The sequence below is a fragment of the Pezoporus flaviventris genome, unplaced genomic scaffold (genome assembly GCF_033815535.1).
Source record: "Pezoporus flaviventris isolate CSIRO_AGI_PZ_B2104156 unplaced genomic scaffold, CSIRO_AGI_Pfla_v1 ptg000009l, whole genome shotgun sequence".
Lineage (NCBI taxonomy): Eukaryota > Metazoa > Chordata > Aves > Psittaciformes > Psittacidae > Pezoporus > Pezoporus flaviventris.
In genome coordinates this window covers 5763667-5777349 of record NW_026892557.1, presented here as the reverse complement: position 1 = coordinate 5777349, position 13683 = coordinate 5763667, and the positions used below count along the sequence as shown (strand labels likewise).

Below are 13683 nucleotides of genomic sequence, written 5' to 3'. Positions count from 1 at the left end.
AAATAAAAAGGTAGGAATTGATCAGAAGCTTTGGATTTTTCTGTATTATTATGATAGTACACCACTGAGTGGTGGTTTTAGAGCATCACCAGTCTCAATTCACAGAAGAAAATATTTAGGGCAAATTTATATTATTTTATATTTGTATTATCTTCTTTATATTAGATGAAAATATCAAGGGCAAATTTTTTTTTTGTTAATAATGAGTAATTTCAGTTAAAACCTGGGAGAGGCAAGGGCATGCTCTGATGAGTTATGCTTCTCTTGCTAGTGACAGTGAGAGAAACTAGAGAAAGGAAAGGAAATCTCTCTTCCTTTTCTGTCCTGAAAGAGCATTATTCCTTACGTTCTTTTTTTAATCCAGGCAATTTCCTGTACTTCCAAAGCACAATCTCCCACAGGAGGGGTATTTATGTAGCATCTTCCACCCCAAAGCATCATGCAAAGCAATAGGAAGACTGCATTTTTTTTTCCTGCTTTCAAGCAGCTTATCCATTTCTGATTAAATGGTTCATGCAGATGAACCTGATCCCTCTCCTCTGCTCTTTGATTTCATTTTGCCAATTTTCTTACCATTGGAACACAGATCAGCAGCATCCCGAGCTGTCTGCTATAATCACAAGCTTGTGTTGAACTCTCCCTGTATGAGATGATACAATGTCTGTCTACATAGTTCAATAAGAAACAGTGCATAGTAGCACCAGCAAAGCTTACAGCTTGCCAGCACGGTACGAGGAGGTAAACAGAATGATTAGGTATCCGTCCCGTGTGGTATTTCCCATGGTCTGCTTTATGGAACTGTTTAGCCTAGGCCCACATTCAGGAGAAATATATGAAATATCGCAATTTAATTCAGGTGAAAATTCTTGAGCAACTTAGACAAATTGGACAAAAGATGAGATTAAATATGTTGATGATACAGGGATTGAGGCATCTAACATGAGGAGAGGATGAGCAAGCTTTTTGGATTCTCTGGCTTCAAGAAGAGATGGTTCAGGACGGATCTTAGCAATGTGTGTAAATACCTGATGGAAGGTGGAAGAAGACAGCAGACTTTTCTCAGTGGGCACCAAGTGACAGGATGAGAAGCAGTGGGAACAACCCAAAATACAGGAAATTCCACTCAGACATTCAGAACACTGCTTTTACTCTAAGGGTGGTCAGATAGAACTGGTTGCTCAGAAAGGCAGTGCCATCTCCACCCTCGGAAAACTCAAAGCCCTGAGCAAGCTGTTCTAGTTGAAAGCTTGCCCTACCCATTAGCACAGATATTTTCTTGAGTTATTACAGTGACAAAATAACAACATAAGCTTGTTCGCTCCCCATGTGGCCCAAGTCAGTTGAGTTTCAGTGTTTTATAGCAGGTATGAGGGACCTTTTACGAAGATGAAAAAGTCCACTCTAAATGTGCAGTTTTAAAGTAAGGAATATAAGTGTGTAACTCTCCTCCAAATAATCTTCTCACAATTTAGTCGACCTATGCGTTGCCTGCCAGCGCCGCGCCTGAAAACCGGCATCCCTACAGGCCACTGGAGCTCACTTGTGCCATCTCGTGGAGGAAAGCAGAATATTCTGTTCGCTAGAATAACAGGTGGAGGGACAAGTTCTCCAGATACACATGGTGTAGTTATTTTATGGCCTGCTGGTTAGCTAATCTAGAAACAGCTGATGAGACCTTATGTGCAGTGCAGAAAGACTTCTAGAAGGAAATAGAAAGTAGAAGCTTTCGTCATGGAACACTGATGTGTCTCCAACAACTGCCTGTTTGCAAGGGATGCACCCACTTGGCAAGCGGCTCAGGATTAAAAAGGACAGCATCTCTTGCCCCATGGAGCTGAGCAAGGCTTCTTGCCACATCTGATCTGATAAGTGTGGAGAGGGTGGAAAGCAGACTACAGAGACTTCTGAACTAGACCAAAAGATTATAGATTACAGAACAAAGGCTGAGTTTCATCAAGAGAAAAATTGAAGTTATAGGAATTAAGTGCATGTACAAAGTGACAAAGAAGTAGCATTCTTTTTCACATTTACGTCTGTGGTGGTATCTCTCAGGATATTTGATCCCATCAGCAATCTCGTAAAGTAAACTGCTGTTACAAGACTCCTACTATCACCTCATCAGGCATCTCACACAGATGCTGGGCCTATCTTTTAAATTTTTTGCCCCCCCCCCCCCCCCCAGCTGCTGCTTCTAGTTAGAAACGTTGTAATAGTGGCTGGATTTGGCACCTGAAGTCCAGACGCTATTCCTAAATCTCACACTTTTGCCCAAGCTTCTTCTCCAGATTCCCTCCTTAAGAGGGGGAGGGAGCAGGGAAGTTTTTTTCTGAGCTTCATGTCCCACACAAAGTTCATCATGCTCTGACTGTACCTGTGTTTCATTGTGACAGTGCAGCCCACGCTCAGTGTATTCATCCTCAAGTCTTTGTAAGACAAGACAATCCCTGTTTTACCGACCAATATCATTTGGGAAGTCTGTGGCAGAGCAGGCAGCTGAGCTGTGTTTCCCAGGGCAATACCTCAGGACTATACTTCCTTACATGTGGGAATGAAGTAGCTTGTGTCATAAACTGCTAGCATGGAAAGAAAAGAAACAATGTAAAACATCAGGCTCTTACTTTTTTGTTTCCCTTTCGAGCTACTTGGAAAAGCAGGGGAAAAAAAAATAAAGGAGTAAAAATTAAACACTTTAATTCAAATTAAAACATTTATAGATTAGAAATAGAAAATTATTTTCTCCTTTCTCCAAGTGCCCAAGGTGAGCTTTGTAATTCCAAAATGACGTGAAATGTTTGCAAGTGGTTCATTCTTTTCTACAGCCTCCTTTCCCGCTGCCCCAAGTAAGATTAAAAGAGCTCTGGCATTTTATATTCTAAATTTTGACTGACCAGAACAAAATGCTTTCCCAGTGATGTGGGTTTGCACCTAAGCTTGTGTGTGTGTGTGTATGTACGTGTGTGTGTGTGTGTGTGTGTGTGTACATTGAATTTAACCTTAGGATATAATATTTCATAAAACATTTGTTATCTTTATTTTTATTGAGCCCAATTCCTCTGTGATACTTTGGTTTCATAGTCTGCCCTGAACAGAATTCAAAGACTTCTCTCAGAGTTTGAATTTTAGCTGTGGATAAAGGAAAGAACCTCTTCTCATTGCAGCAAAATCAGTAAATGGCTCTTGAGTAAAAATAGTTCCGACAGGTAAAGATAATTAGAATCAGAGCCAGGAGACAGCTGAGAGCAAGGATTTGGAAAGTGATTCCCTGAGAGCTATTTTATTCTCCAAGTAAACAGGGAAATAAAATTCTCATTTTTTTTTAATTTTGTTTTTTTTTTTTTTGACACGTCTGAGTGCCCCATGCACCAGACTGGCAATGACAGAGGTTCTTTTCTCTCAAAAACTGCATCTGGTAAAGATGAATGGCAGTCAGCAAACAGAAAATCCAAACCTCCTTTTCAGCTATTTGGGGGCAGCAACGCAGACAAAGGCAGCCACAAGGCAGAAAAAAAAAAATGTTTTTTTTTTTTCTCTTGCTGTGTCCAGACCCTTATTGATGCTCCAGTCTGGATGCTTCAGGTCTACCACTTAATACTCTCCAAAAATTATAATGCATCGATTATAAAAGCCATTATAGATGTACCACTTTACTTAGATTGTTAATGAGCTTGGCTATAAAGGGATTTGCAACCTGAATTTCATGACAGAGCCAAGGCATAATTTGCTCTGGGCTATAAAGCCTTTGAATTATTGAGGCAATTTACTTCCAAGTCTGCATTTGCCTTTTGAGCGCAAGTGCTCATGATGAGTGCATGTGTGTGTGAGAGGAGAGGCAAGACTGCAAGCTGCCAACAGTGAGGTAAGCACCAACTTTTCCAGCAGTACATCTCCCCATCATAAGCTCTTTCACACAGCCAGAGGATAACAACAGAAAATAACTGGCAAAATTATCATTTTGGATAAATAAGAGAAGAAAAATTGCATGCTGAGCAGTGCCAAATGAGCAAATTCAAATCACAATACCCAGTAAGAACAAATAAATTTTAAGAGTAGTCCTTCCCCTTGTACATGCTCAGTAGAATAAATACAAAGGAACACAATGTCTAGGTTTTGAAAGTATCCCACTTACTCTTTGAGCCTCAGTAAGAGCATCAACAACAACGCAAGTTTTCAAGGACTACAAAGCCAGATCCCACACCGAAAGTAAACAAAGCTTTGCAGAACACAAAGCAAAAGTCAAGAGAGAAACTTTAATGCAAAACAGCAGTGAGAATGAAGACAGAGCAATGAAGACAGAGCATCAATCTCCATGCCACATTTTTGGATTTGCTTACTGACCTTTAAAACATCAGTGAAAGCAAACAAGTTTATTCTAACCATACAGCAGGGTTAGGAGCTCACAGTGTCCCTTTCCATCGTACTGCAAAAATACGTATTGAGTGAAAGCTGGCTACTAAGCTTATTTTTATAGATAATAACAAGAAAGTCTGTCTTTCTCCAACTTACCCAATCAAACAGAAATGACCCAGGTGATCAACAGACACTCTTTTACATTCTACTGCCTCCTATTTAGTGCTATGTAAGGCATGTGAGAGCAACACTTTCAAGGTGTTGCTTGTCTAGACCAGCATTCAGGGGATAGCCCTTTTAATTCTTTTATCTGACATTAGTTCATTAAAGGGTCATTTTCTCTCACTGTGTTCCCACATGCAACTAATGATTCTAATTGATGAACTGGATTTACTGCACAAATAGAAACTGTTCTCAAGATGGGAAGAGAGCTCTTTCTTTGCTGCAGGAGTTTAAATGGAATCTGTAAATCCCCTAGTCATGATAACTTCTGCAATGCTGTTGAGCTGAAGAAACCTGTTAAGTGGAGATGTAAATAATGAACAGTTGTGGGTGGAATCTGCTTCCTCAAAGACAAAGGCCTGGGGATAGCTTTGCTTACCAGCTGTCTGTGAGGAGCCAGTCGATTGTGATAAAGGGCTGAGACATCACTATTGAGGAGTCAACTGAACTGCTTTTGACATGCAAAGAAAATTCTGTGTTCCTGCAGGCTGATTAGGTCAGGAGTTTATGTTAACAAGTAGTTTGTGTTTAAATTAATGAACCATGTTACAAGGCAAGAGCCTGGGCAAGACAAAAGTTAGGTGTTAGAAAAAACCCACCGAGATTAAGCCCTTCTTCCTAGGAAGTCAGGGAAAAAACTAAATGGTTCATTCACTGTGCTGTGTCAAATGACACTTGCTTCTTACATACACACACACAAACTCACTTCCTTCAGTGTTACTGTGTAAGCAAAAGCATGAAGGAAAGAGAAGTCAAATTGTTGTGATTATTCTCCCATCCTCCTCAAGCAAGCTCAGTCCTTGAGTGATCTCTGGAGAACCGAGCAAACCCGAGCCTTAGAAGCACCTTCACCTCTTTGCAGCACTGATAGCTAGTTGGTTACAAAGCTGTTCCCAGTAGTGATATAAGCATAATATACAGGAAAGTGAAGGCCTGCCCTCCTGCGACTGTCACTGTTTTTTCATTTGCCCAGTTTTATATTCCTGTTTCTATTAGTGAGTGAGCACTCGGCCATTCCCCTCCAACAGATATTTCTTCTTCAAAAGGCATAGGATTTGTTTCTGAGTGCTGCCCTGATGGAAAAGTTCTATAAATAAAAATACATCTGCTATATTTGTGACTCAGAGACACCCAGGACTGGGCATATATTGCTTTTCCAGTTGGAGACATCCAAGTAGTTACACTGGGTTATGCCTAGTCTCCATCTTAACACAGAAAAGGAAGGCAAAGGACAGAACAGGAGAAGTACAATTAAGAAAGACAAGACAGAAGAGAAGCAGATTTGTTAAACCAGTCTCTCCCTGCAACCCTCACAGTAAGCTATATGCAAGTTAAACACAGAACCAACACTTCTCTGTGTTGAGAGATGGACTCATGAGCAGCTCACACACCATGAATGTGTAGCAGAGATTCTAGTCTCAGTCCTGTTGGCTGGCAGAGATCTTAATTTTTAAATCATTAGTGCTCATTTCCAGGGTAGTTCTTGCAGTAATGCTTGCCACAGAATAGTCTTCTAAAAGCTGTGCAAGACTTTGTACCCACCACTTCTACTTCTTATTATTTGCAGGAGGCAGATCCTTTTCATAGCTACCAAAGCAACTTCAGCAAAAATTAAGACTATCAGTCATATTCTTGTTAGTAGAAGGTCAGTCAATATTAACTCTGACCTAACACTTTCTTTCCTGCTCGTATCCCATAGATAATCCCACAGATAATCCCACAGCAATGAACCATTGTTGTCTTCAGATTGCACATGTTTTTAAAGGTAGACAAATTAGCACCTTGCTAAAGTAGATTCAAAGAAAATCTCTACTCAGGAGTGAGTGGACAAATTTCATACTGTTTGGAATACTGGAGGGGCAATAAAAGGAAAAGAGCTGTCATTTTGAGAAAAAAAAATAAGGCCTCTCATAGCCCATATTTTTGCTTGGGCTGAGATCACTGTAATCAACTCTAAGCTCCCAGTTTTAACATGATGCATAGCAGTTATCCTTGCTACCAGTACTTCACAAAGAATCATCTCTAAAGAGTAATTTCTTTGGACTATTGCCCAGACTGTATGACAGTATTTTGTAGTTATAACTTACACTAGAGGGCACGGATGTCAGGAATCTTTGATTTCTTCTTTTCTGTACTGACTGTGACCCTGACACCTGAGAAGATAATAAGGTATAAAGTCATCTTTGAAATATTTGTTGAAAATTTGAAACACATTAGTAATGCTTAACCACGTGTGAAATTGTCTCTTTGAGACTAATTTGTACTTTAACTGGCAAAACTAAGTAGGAAAAGGGTCCAGCCCACAAGCCAGCTGGCCTTGAAAATGCAACTTTAAAGATTTAAAAAAACCTCAAAAACAATCCCTTTGGGTTTCATGACTGACAAAGAAAGTATCTTTTCTCATCTGCCTCATTCCTTGTGTCTAGCTGTGAAACATAGCACAATACATTTCCCTCCACAGGCTTTCCTGTCCTTGTTTGTCCGGCAGTTTAAGGAGCATGGGCCATTATGCAGCAATTTGCACTCCAGTCATTTTCTGGGCAGTTAATGTTGTCAAAATAAGAGAAACTACAGAGGCTATTCAGTGTGACTTGCTAGGGTTCCCCTTTCCACTCCAGTCTGGGAAGCTTCTGTTCTGGAACAACAACTTGCTGTTTGTACTGTTCTGACTCTTCGTGTGTGTTCCCGAGATGGCAAAATTCCCCTGCCTTTTTTTATTGCCATATGCTGGACACAAAGAATATTTTTATTATTTTTATCAGAATGTGAACAAGCAATTCATGTCCCACTTTTACAGGCATTTTTAAACTGCTGCCCTTTTACTTCATTTCATATCCTTGAAGAAGCTTTACCAGGAGATAATAGCAGTCACAGAAAACATTTCTTCTATCTGACAGATCATTACAACGGCATGAAAGGAAACATCTTTCCATCATAACCTACTTGGAAAAACAAACTCTTCATGTCTTCTTTAACTTTTACTCTCCTTCCCTTCCTTTACTCCCCATCTGAAATGAGTCACAGAGCTGCAGCTGTTCTTGTGTTGCATCTTCTGAATTTCCTGAATTTGCCTGTGTTGCTGGATATCTGTTGCTTGTATCAGGTGAATACTGGATGGGATTCATCTCACCAGATGTCACCTGTCCAGGGATGTCATTGCATTTCTGGCTTATCTGTGGTACTTCAATGTGTTGTTTACCCATTAGGACAGCTTCATCGTAAGAAGGTGGCAACTCCATTGCATAGAGACTGTAAGCTGGAAGGGACACAGTGTTCTTATCCATATCCACAAATACCGAAGGAATAGGGGCACTTAAAGGGTACTGCCATGAGCTGTATGCTGTGAAAAAGGGAATGAAAAAAAACAAACATTAAACACCTTCATGGAACACTGATATATAAAGGGCTAATCCTGCTTTTCTCCAAGAAATTATGGATTCATTTTTGTGGTGTCATGCACTATATACTAAAAGTTATCAGTATAGAAAATTACCTATGATGGACTTGTACATTCTCCAAAAGAAAGCAGTCAGAATTAAAAATATCCCTGCATACCAACATCCAGTAATGACTGTGAAATACTCAATACAGTACATGTATGTTGTAACAGAGGGTTCATACATGAACAACTGTGAACAACTCACATTAGATAACTGTGGCTGGAATAGTTAGAAACAGAGAGGGGCAGAAAAGTTAAAAAAAATGAGGGAATGGCAATAAGAACAGATGTGGGAGACAGGAAGTAAGTGGGTAACTCAACACAGACAAGTTAAATTCTGCTTGTCTGCACCCACTTACTGTGGTGCCCTCATGACCCACCTTTATCTCTCTTGCCCACCCTTTGGGGCTGAAAGTTGTTTGGGAAGTACATCAGAAAGTCCCCCTTATCCCAAGGACTGGACACAGAATTCCAGGCATATGTTCAATAGCAAAGCACTGCTGAATCCCAGCAGATACTTCCAGTACATACTTACAGGTCACTGTGCTATGGGCAGTGCTGTCACTGTCAATAGCAATAACTGTTAAATCATAAGGGTGCCTAGAGAAGGTTTCCACTGGAAGCCTCTTCTTTCGGCAGCAGAATTTGATGCAGCTCGCTGTAATCCCACAGAGCAGAAGCAGGAACAGAGGCAGCAAGATTAACCTTAGAGAAGGAGGGAGAACACCAAAACTTCATTGCTTATATTTTACTTCTTCCAGAACTGAATACAAAAGGCCAGACCTCCTAGGTTTAGTTCTGAATGGGTTCTGGATCCTGAATTGGGAAGTTGGATCAGAAACACTTAATCACAAGTTGAAGTACTGCTGTGGCCAACAGTACAATCCCTTCTGGCTCACAGATGCAGTAATGTTAATTATCTTAGGTTGTATTTTCAACTTGTATGTGAGAATGGCTCCGCTTTCAACTCTAAGAATGGTATGTACTTGGAGGGAAATGCCAGTACAAGCTTTTACAAGTCTAGGATCTGTATTAATAATTGAGCACAGAAATTAAATTTTGCAGTATGTCTTGAAAACACAATCTTCTATCTACCTATTGTTTAACAAAATTTAACACTTTGTAATGCATGCAGGTCAAGGTGTTGATGTTTCAGGTTCTCAATTGAAACTCAACCTTCCCACTCCTCAATTTCTCAAATGAATCCACTCTCTCATGAGCCAGGTGAGCAGCGAGATGTGTCATGAGAAGGCGAGGTAATAAGAACTGCTTCACAGTGCTGTAAAGAAGCAAGCCCAAGGACAAAGTTGAAATGGCTTGACAAGAATTACTGTGTGGCAGACCATGTGTCCTGGGTTCAGCTGTAACAGTTATTTTCTCCTTAGTAGTTGGCGCAGTGCTGTGTTTTCAACTTAAGTGTGAGTTACTGTCTGAGTTTAAACGATGACACCATGTTCCTGAATTCCTTGTTAAGAGTTATATTCCACCCTAAATATGTGTAGAAATGGCCTTGGTAGCATTCTGTTCTTTTTTTCCAAAGCAAAGGTAGTACTTACACGTAAGAAACGTTAACACACTGGCAGAATGCAAACTGTAAGAACAACGTTAAAGTTTTTTGCTAGCTAGAATGCCTGTCTTAGGCAGGAGATGAATCGCTTGTGCCAAAAGTTTACCCATTTACAAGGTTTGTAAGGGCTGGAGTTCACAACCAGTGAACAACCTCTTGTCCCGTGAGAGGGAGATAGCCATGGAAAGCGCATGAGGCTACAGTGCTGAGTGCTCTGCAGAGCTCTCTGGTTCAACAGGTCAAATAGGCCTGGCAGCGAAGCAGTACCCAGAAAGGGCAGATGACATCTCCTTGGATGAATGCCGTGCCTGCCTGACACCTTATCTCCCCTGTGGGCTCATCTGCAATACACTCCACTGGCAGCTTTCACAACACTGAGGAGAAGCCCTTTCCTCCTTCCTGCCCAAGAGCAGAGCATTTCCATTGCCTTACTGCAATTACATTTCATCAGAACTTTCAAATTATTCAGGGTTCATAAGACTAACAGTAAACTTACCAGATGTACCACAGACTGGTCCAGTTAGACATGTTCTGAGGGCATCTGTGAAGGAAGACAGATGATTCACTGATTTAAATATCTACAAACAGCAAATTTATAACAGGGAATAAATTTCACATGATTTCTGAGGTGAAAAAAAGGAAAGGAATCAGCAAGAGCATGGGACAAAACCTTTTAGATTTCCTCTCAGAGGACTGTTCTTCAGAGTTGTAAAACTACTCCAGCTGAGGACATGCAAATAATCCCATTGTAAAGGTTGGCTTCTGAGTTGATAAATGTTTTTACAAAGTGGTACTTTGCTGTTGCTTAGGAGAGAGAACTACAAATGCTGGCGTCTCCAAAACCAAATTCAAGTTATTTAAAGTTCACTGAGACAATGTACCTAATGCCATAGGCCAGCCTGAAAATGCCAGCCTAAGACAACTGCCTGCTCCCCACAGTTACTTTCAAATTACTTTTTCATAGCTCGAATACAGCCAGAAATGTGGGGATCAGATCTACTTACGGTACAAGAAAAGGAGATCAGCTTCTATGCCATTTCAGAAGTGTGGCTGCCCCAACAGTAGCACAGGTCTCTGCCTTCCTGGATTGAATGCTACAGGTTTCAGGCAATTGAATCCCTTGGCACAGAAGAGATCTGCACAAGAGGATCTGCCCAAGAAGATCTGCACATTTGATTTTCGGCAGATGACACCTCGACGTCATATTAAAAGAGAGGATCGTTCACCTTAGGTACAGAGCAAGGGCAGCCAAGCCAGATTTGTAAACTGTTGACAATCTTAGAGAAAAAGCGGCAGTGAGGGACGGCGGTCAGTCAGCTCTAATCTGGCACTCCAACGCGAAGGGGACAGTTTGGTGACGTGACAGACATTAGAAAACATTACTCACCGACCAGAGCTGTCGCAGCCACTCTCAGGACACAGCAGTGCCTGGCAAATGGAAAACCCAACCAGGGGAGCAGGCGGCCGGACGAAAAGAACCTCGCTCACGGGTCGCGGACTCCGCAGCAGCCGGTTAAGCGGGGCCGCGCGGCAGGCGGAGCTTCCTCAGGGACAAGCGGAGCGTCCCGGGGAGCCGCGGCTGGGGCCGCCCCCGGGGTCGGTTGGACAGACAGTCCCCCATAACCCTCACCCAGTGCCGGGAGGGGCTGCCTGGGCCCTGCCCGAGGCTTGGGGCGGCTGCAGGACCTCCCCGGCACCGGCGCGCGGCCGGCCCTTTCCAGGGTCCGGCGCTGACCCGTCCGCCCCAGCGGGCGGCGGGGAGCAGGGGGGCGAGGCGGGACAGAGCCCCCGGATTCTTCCATCTGAGCCCCGCAGCTGGCTGCTCTCCAGGAGACGTTCACTATTCTTGTCCGCAAGGCTCTAAAGCGGTGTTTCAGGCAGAGCTCGTTGGTGGCATGCGGCACAGTGACTACAGTGTGTTACTCGAAGACTGCTCAGGGTCATGGGACAGTTGCTCACTTAGGAAAAGCTGCATTCGTAAGTGTGAAGAAATCTCTAAAGACCCTGGATAAGCAGAACATGCATTAATAAGAAGTATATGACACTAGGATGTATTCTCTCACTTCCTTTGGTTTGGAAATGAGCTAGTTAAGGGATTTTAAGAATTATAAAGACCATACACAGATGTGAATTTGTTTTCTTATTGCACTAGAACTGCATCAGAGCCAAGTAGTATATACTGGCATTTAGATCCAAAGCTGAAAGTGCAGGAATTTTTGTCCAGTGGCCCAAGAGTGAAGACAGTTGCAAAGTTCAGTGTGAAATCATAATATTCAGAGTAATTCCTGAATTCTCAGTGGACTGACAGAGCAAGTTCACATTGTGAAGATTCTAAAGAGGCTCAGCACTAATTTAAAATGTAGCAAAAGTAACTATGTTAATCTACATGAAGTTAGTGCCCTTCCTCGCTTTCTGAAAACTTCCCTACTGCTCTGTAACTGCCAGCTGTGCAGCACTATTTGGAACAGTTCTGTGTTGTGTGCATTTGATTTCCCTTCCAGGGTGCAAGGACTCTGAGAGAATCAGCACATAAACCTCATTATGTGCCCGATCGACTGTGCCAGAAGGAACACCCTCTGCTGCTCGTGAGGGCAGCGCTGTCCCTGGCTGGCACTGCCACCCACTCCCAGTCCTGCTGCCTCCTGTGGTGATGGTCACTGCTTCAGCATTTGCAGATCTTCAGACTGAAGAGTTAAATAACCTCACAGCCACTTGATCCATTATTAAATGAGAACAGATCAGAATGGAGCCAAAAAGGCTCAGGGGAGAACTTGTAACTGTCTTTCAATACCTAAAGGGGCTGGTACCCAGGGCCAAGCAGCAATATGCCTTTGAGTGGCATTGAGGGAATTTTGCCACAGGCTTACTGTGATTCAAGAAAGAGTGATACAAGGTTTAAAAGATTATCTGTATTTCTAGGTGTCTGTTAATGTCCTGGTCCCTTCATTCCCCACAGGACTGTACCTCTAGTTTTCACTTCTCTGAACTGGCTGCTGCTTCCTGACAGAAGCTACACCTGCAGGACAGTCCAGCTTCCCCACTAAAAGGCAGAGAGATCTGCTCTTAGTCAGAATTCAGAGGAAATCAAATGTAGAAATAGGAAATTCCTGGAGAGTCATGACCTAGCATCTAACTATGCCCAGCAATTCAGCAAACAGCACAGTCACTGCTTCCTGACCATGTGTTATCAGGAAGATTTTCCAGTGTATTGTAAAAATGACTGGCTAAACAATGCAGAGGAGACTTGAGGCTTTATTCTGGTCTTAAAAAGGAAAAATCAAGGATTTTCCAAATCCATTAAAATGCATCTGAAATTGGGGAAAGATACATCATTTGAAACTCATGCATGTAGATGTAAAAGAGGTATTGCTCCTGAGGAAATGCTCACCTTCAGCAGACCCTGTCTGCAGCCTCTGCTTGGGGCCCTCATTAATTCTTTCTTCTACAACCAGATTATTGCCACTGAGTCAGCTTGAAAACAAAACTAGTGGAAGCAGAGTTTAAGTAGAAGTTTAAGAAGAAATGTCACCTTCCTTCCCACCTCTCTGCTCCCCTTACATTTGCAACAGTCTCAAAATCTTCCCATGTACCAACTGAGATCCAGTGATTTCCCAGTAATATAGGCCTCTGTCTTCCTTTTCACTTGGCTTGGTTCCCTCACTTGGTGGGAGCACACGCAGACACAATTTTTGTCATGAAGAGGATTTGGTAAGATTCTTTAACGTCACCTTTTAAGGCCAGGAGGGCTGTCACAAGTGGAGGGTCATCGTCCTAAAAAAAAAAAAAAATCCATCCATAAAACCAAGGCTTTTTTTTTTTTGCCTTTTTTTTTTTTTATAGGACAGATTAGTTATCACAGTCTAAACCATGTATTTTGCATCTCAGTGGTAAGGTGCACCAGTTACAGATACATATTACCCCTCATCCCACCCTGTTGGCTCTTTCATATCCCCACATAATGCCCATAGTGCAGCAAGTAAAGCGGCAATGACCAAGCATTTCATCTCCAGAGTGCTGCAGATAGCACCACCACATTACGACCATGGCTGCTGGGCACAGCAGCAACAGAGTATGCTGCACTGAGGGCTGGGAAAGAAATGGGTCCTGT

The 13683-nt window shown here is 42.3% G+C and overlaps 2 protein-coding genes across 3 annotated transcripts in view; both read right to left on the bottom strand.

The window, feature by feature from the left end:
- Nucleotides 1–7294: 7294 nt before the first annotated feature.
- TMEM52 (transmembrane protein 52) lies at nucleotides 7295–10933 on the bottom strand. The gene is made up of 3 exons (XM_061450455.1): nucleotides 10072–10933; nucleotides 8544–8713; nucleotides 7295–7909 (listed from the first exon to the last, which is right to left on the bottom strand). Exons 1-3 carry the CDS (start codon nucleotides 10101–10103, stop codon nucleotides 7548–7550), a joined length of 564 nt encoding a protein of 187 aa, XP_061306439.1. The 5' UTR covers nucleotides 10104–10933; the 3' UTR covers nucleotides 7295–7547.
- A 1874-nt stretch (nucleotides 10934–12807) lies between these two features.
- The window catches only part of CFAP74 (cilia and flagella associated protein 74), a 52120-nt gene continuing 51244 nt past the window's right edge, over nucleotides 12808–13683 (bottom strand). Inside the window, exon 38 of one of the 2 annotated variants that reach the window (XM_061450443.1) lies at nucleotides 12808–13346. In XM_061450443.1, the coding sequence (XP_061306427.1) occupies nucleotides 13233–13346 (114 nt within the window). In that variant the 3' untranslated portion in view covers nucleotides 12808–13232. The remainder of the gene's footprint in view (nucleotides 13347–13683) is intronic. The other variant, XR_009742868.1, reaches the window with a different exon arrangement.

Excerpts from the sequence above, each read along its gene's own strand:
- TMEM52 (XM_061450455.1), bottom strand. The coding sequence starts at position 10,103 with ATGTCTAACTGGACCAGTCTGTGGTACATCTG. Across the intron at positions 8,714-10,071 it reads ACCAGTCTGTGGTACATCTG|GTTAATCTTGCTGCCTCTGT; the intron begins GTAAGTTTACTG and ends TCCTTCTCTAAG. Across the intron at positions 7,910-8,543 it reads TGCCCATAGCACAGTGACCT|CATACAGCTCATGGCAGTAC; the intron begins GTAAGTATGTAC and ends CCTTTTTCACAG.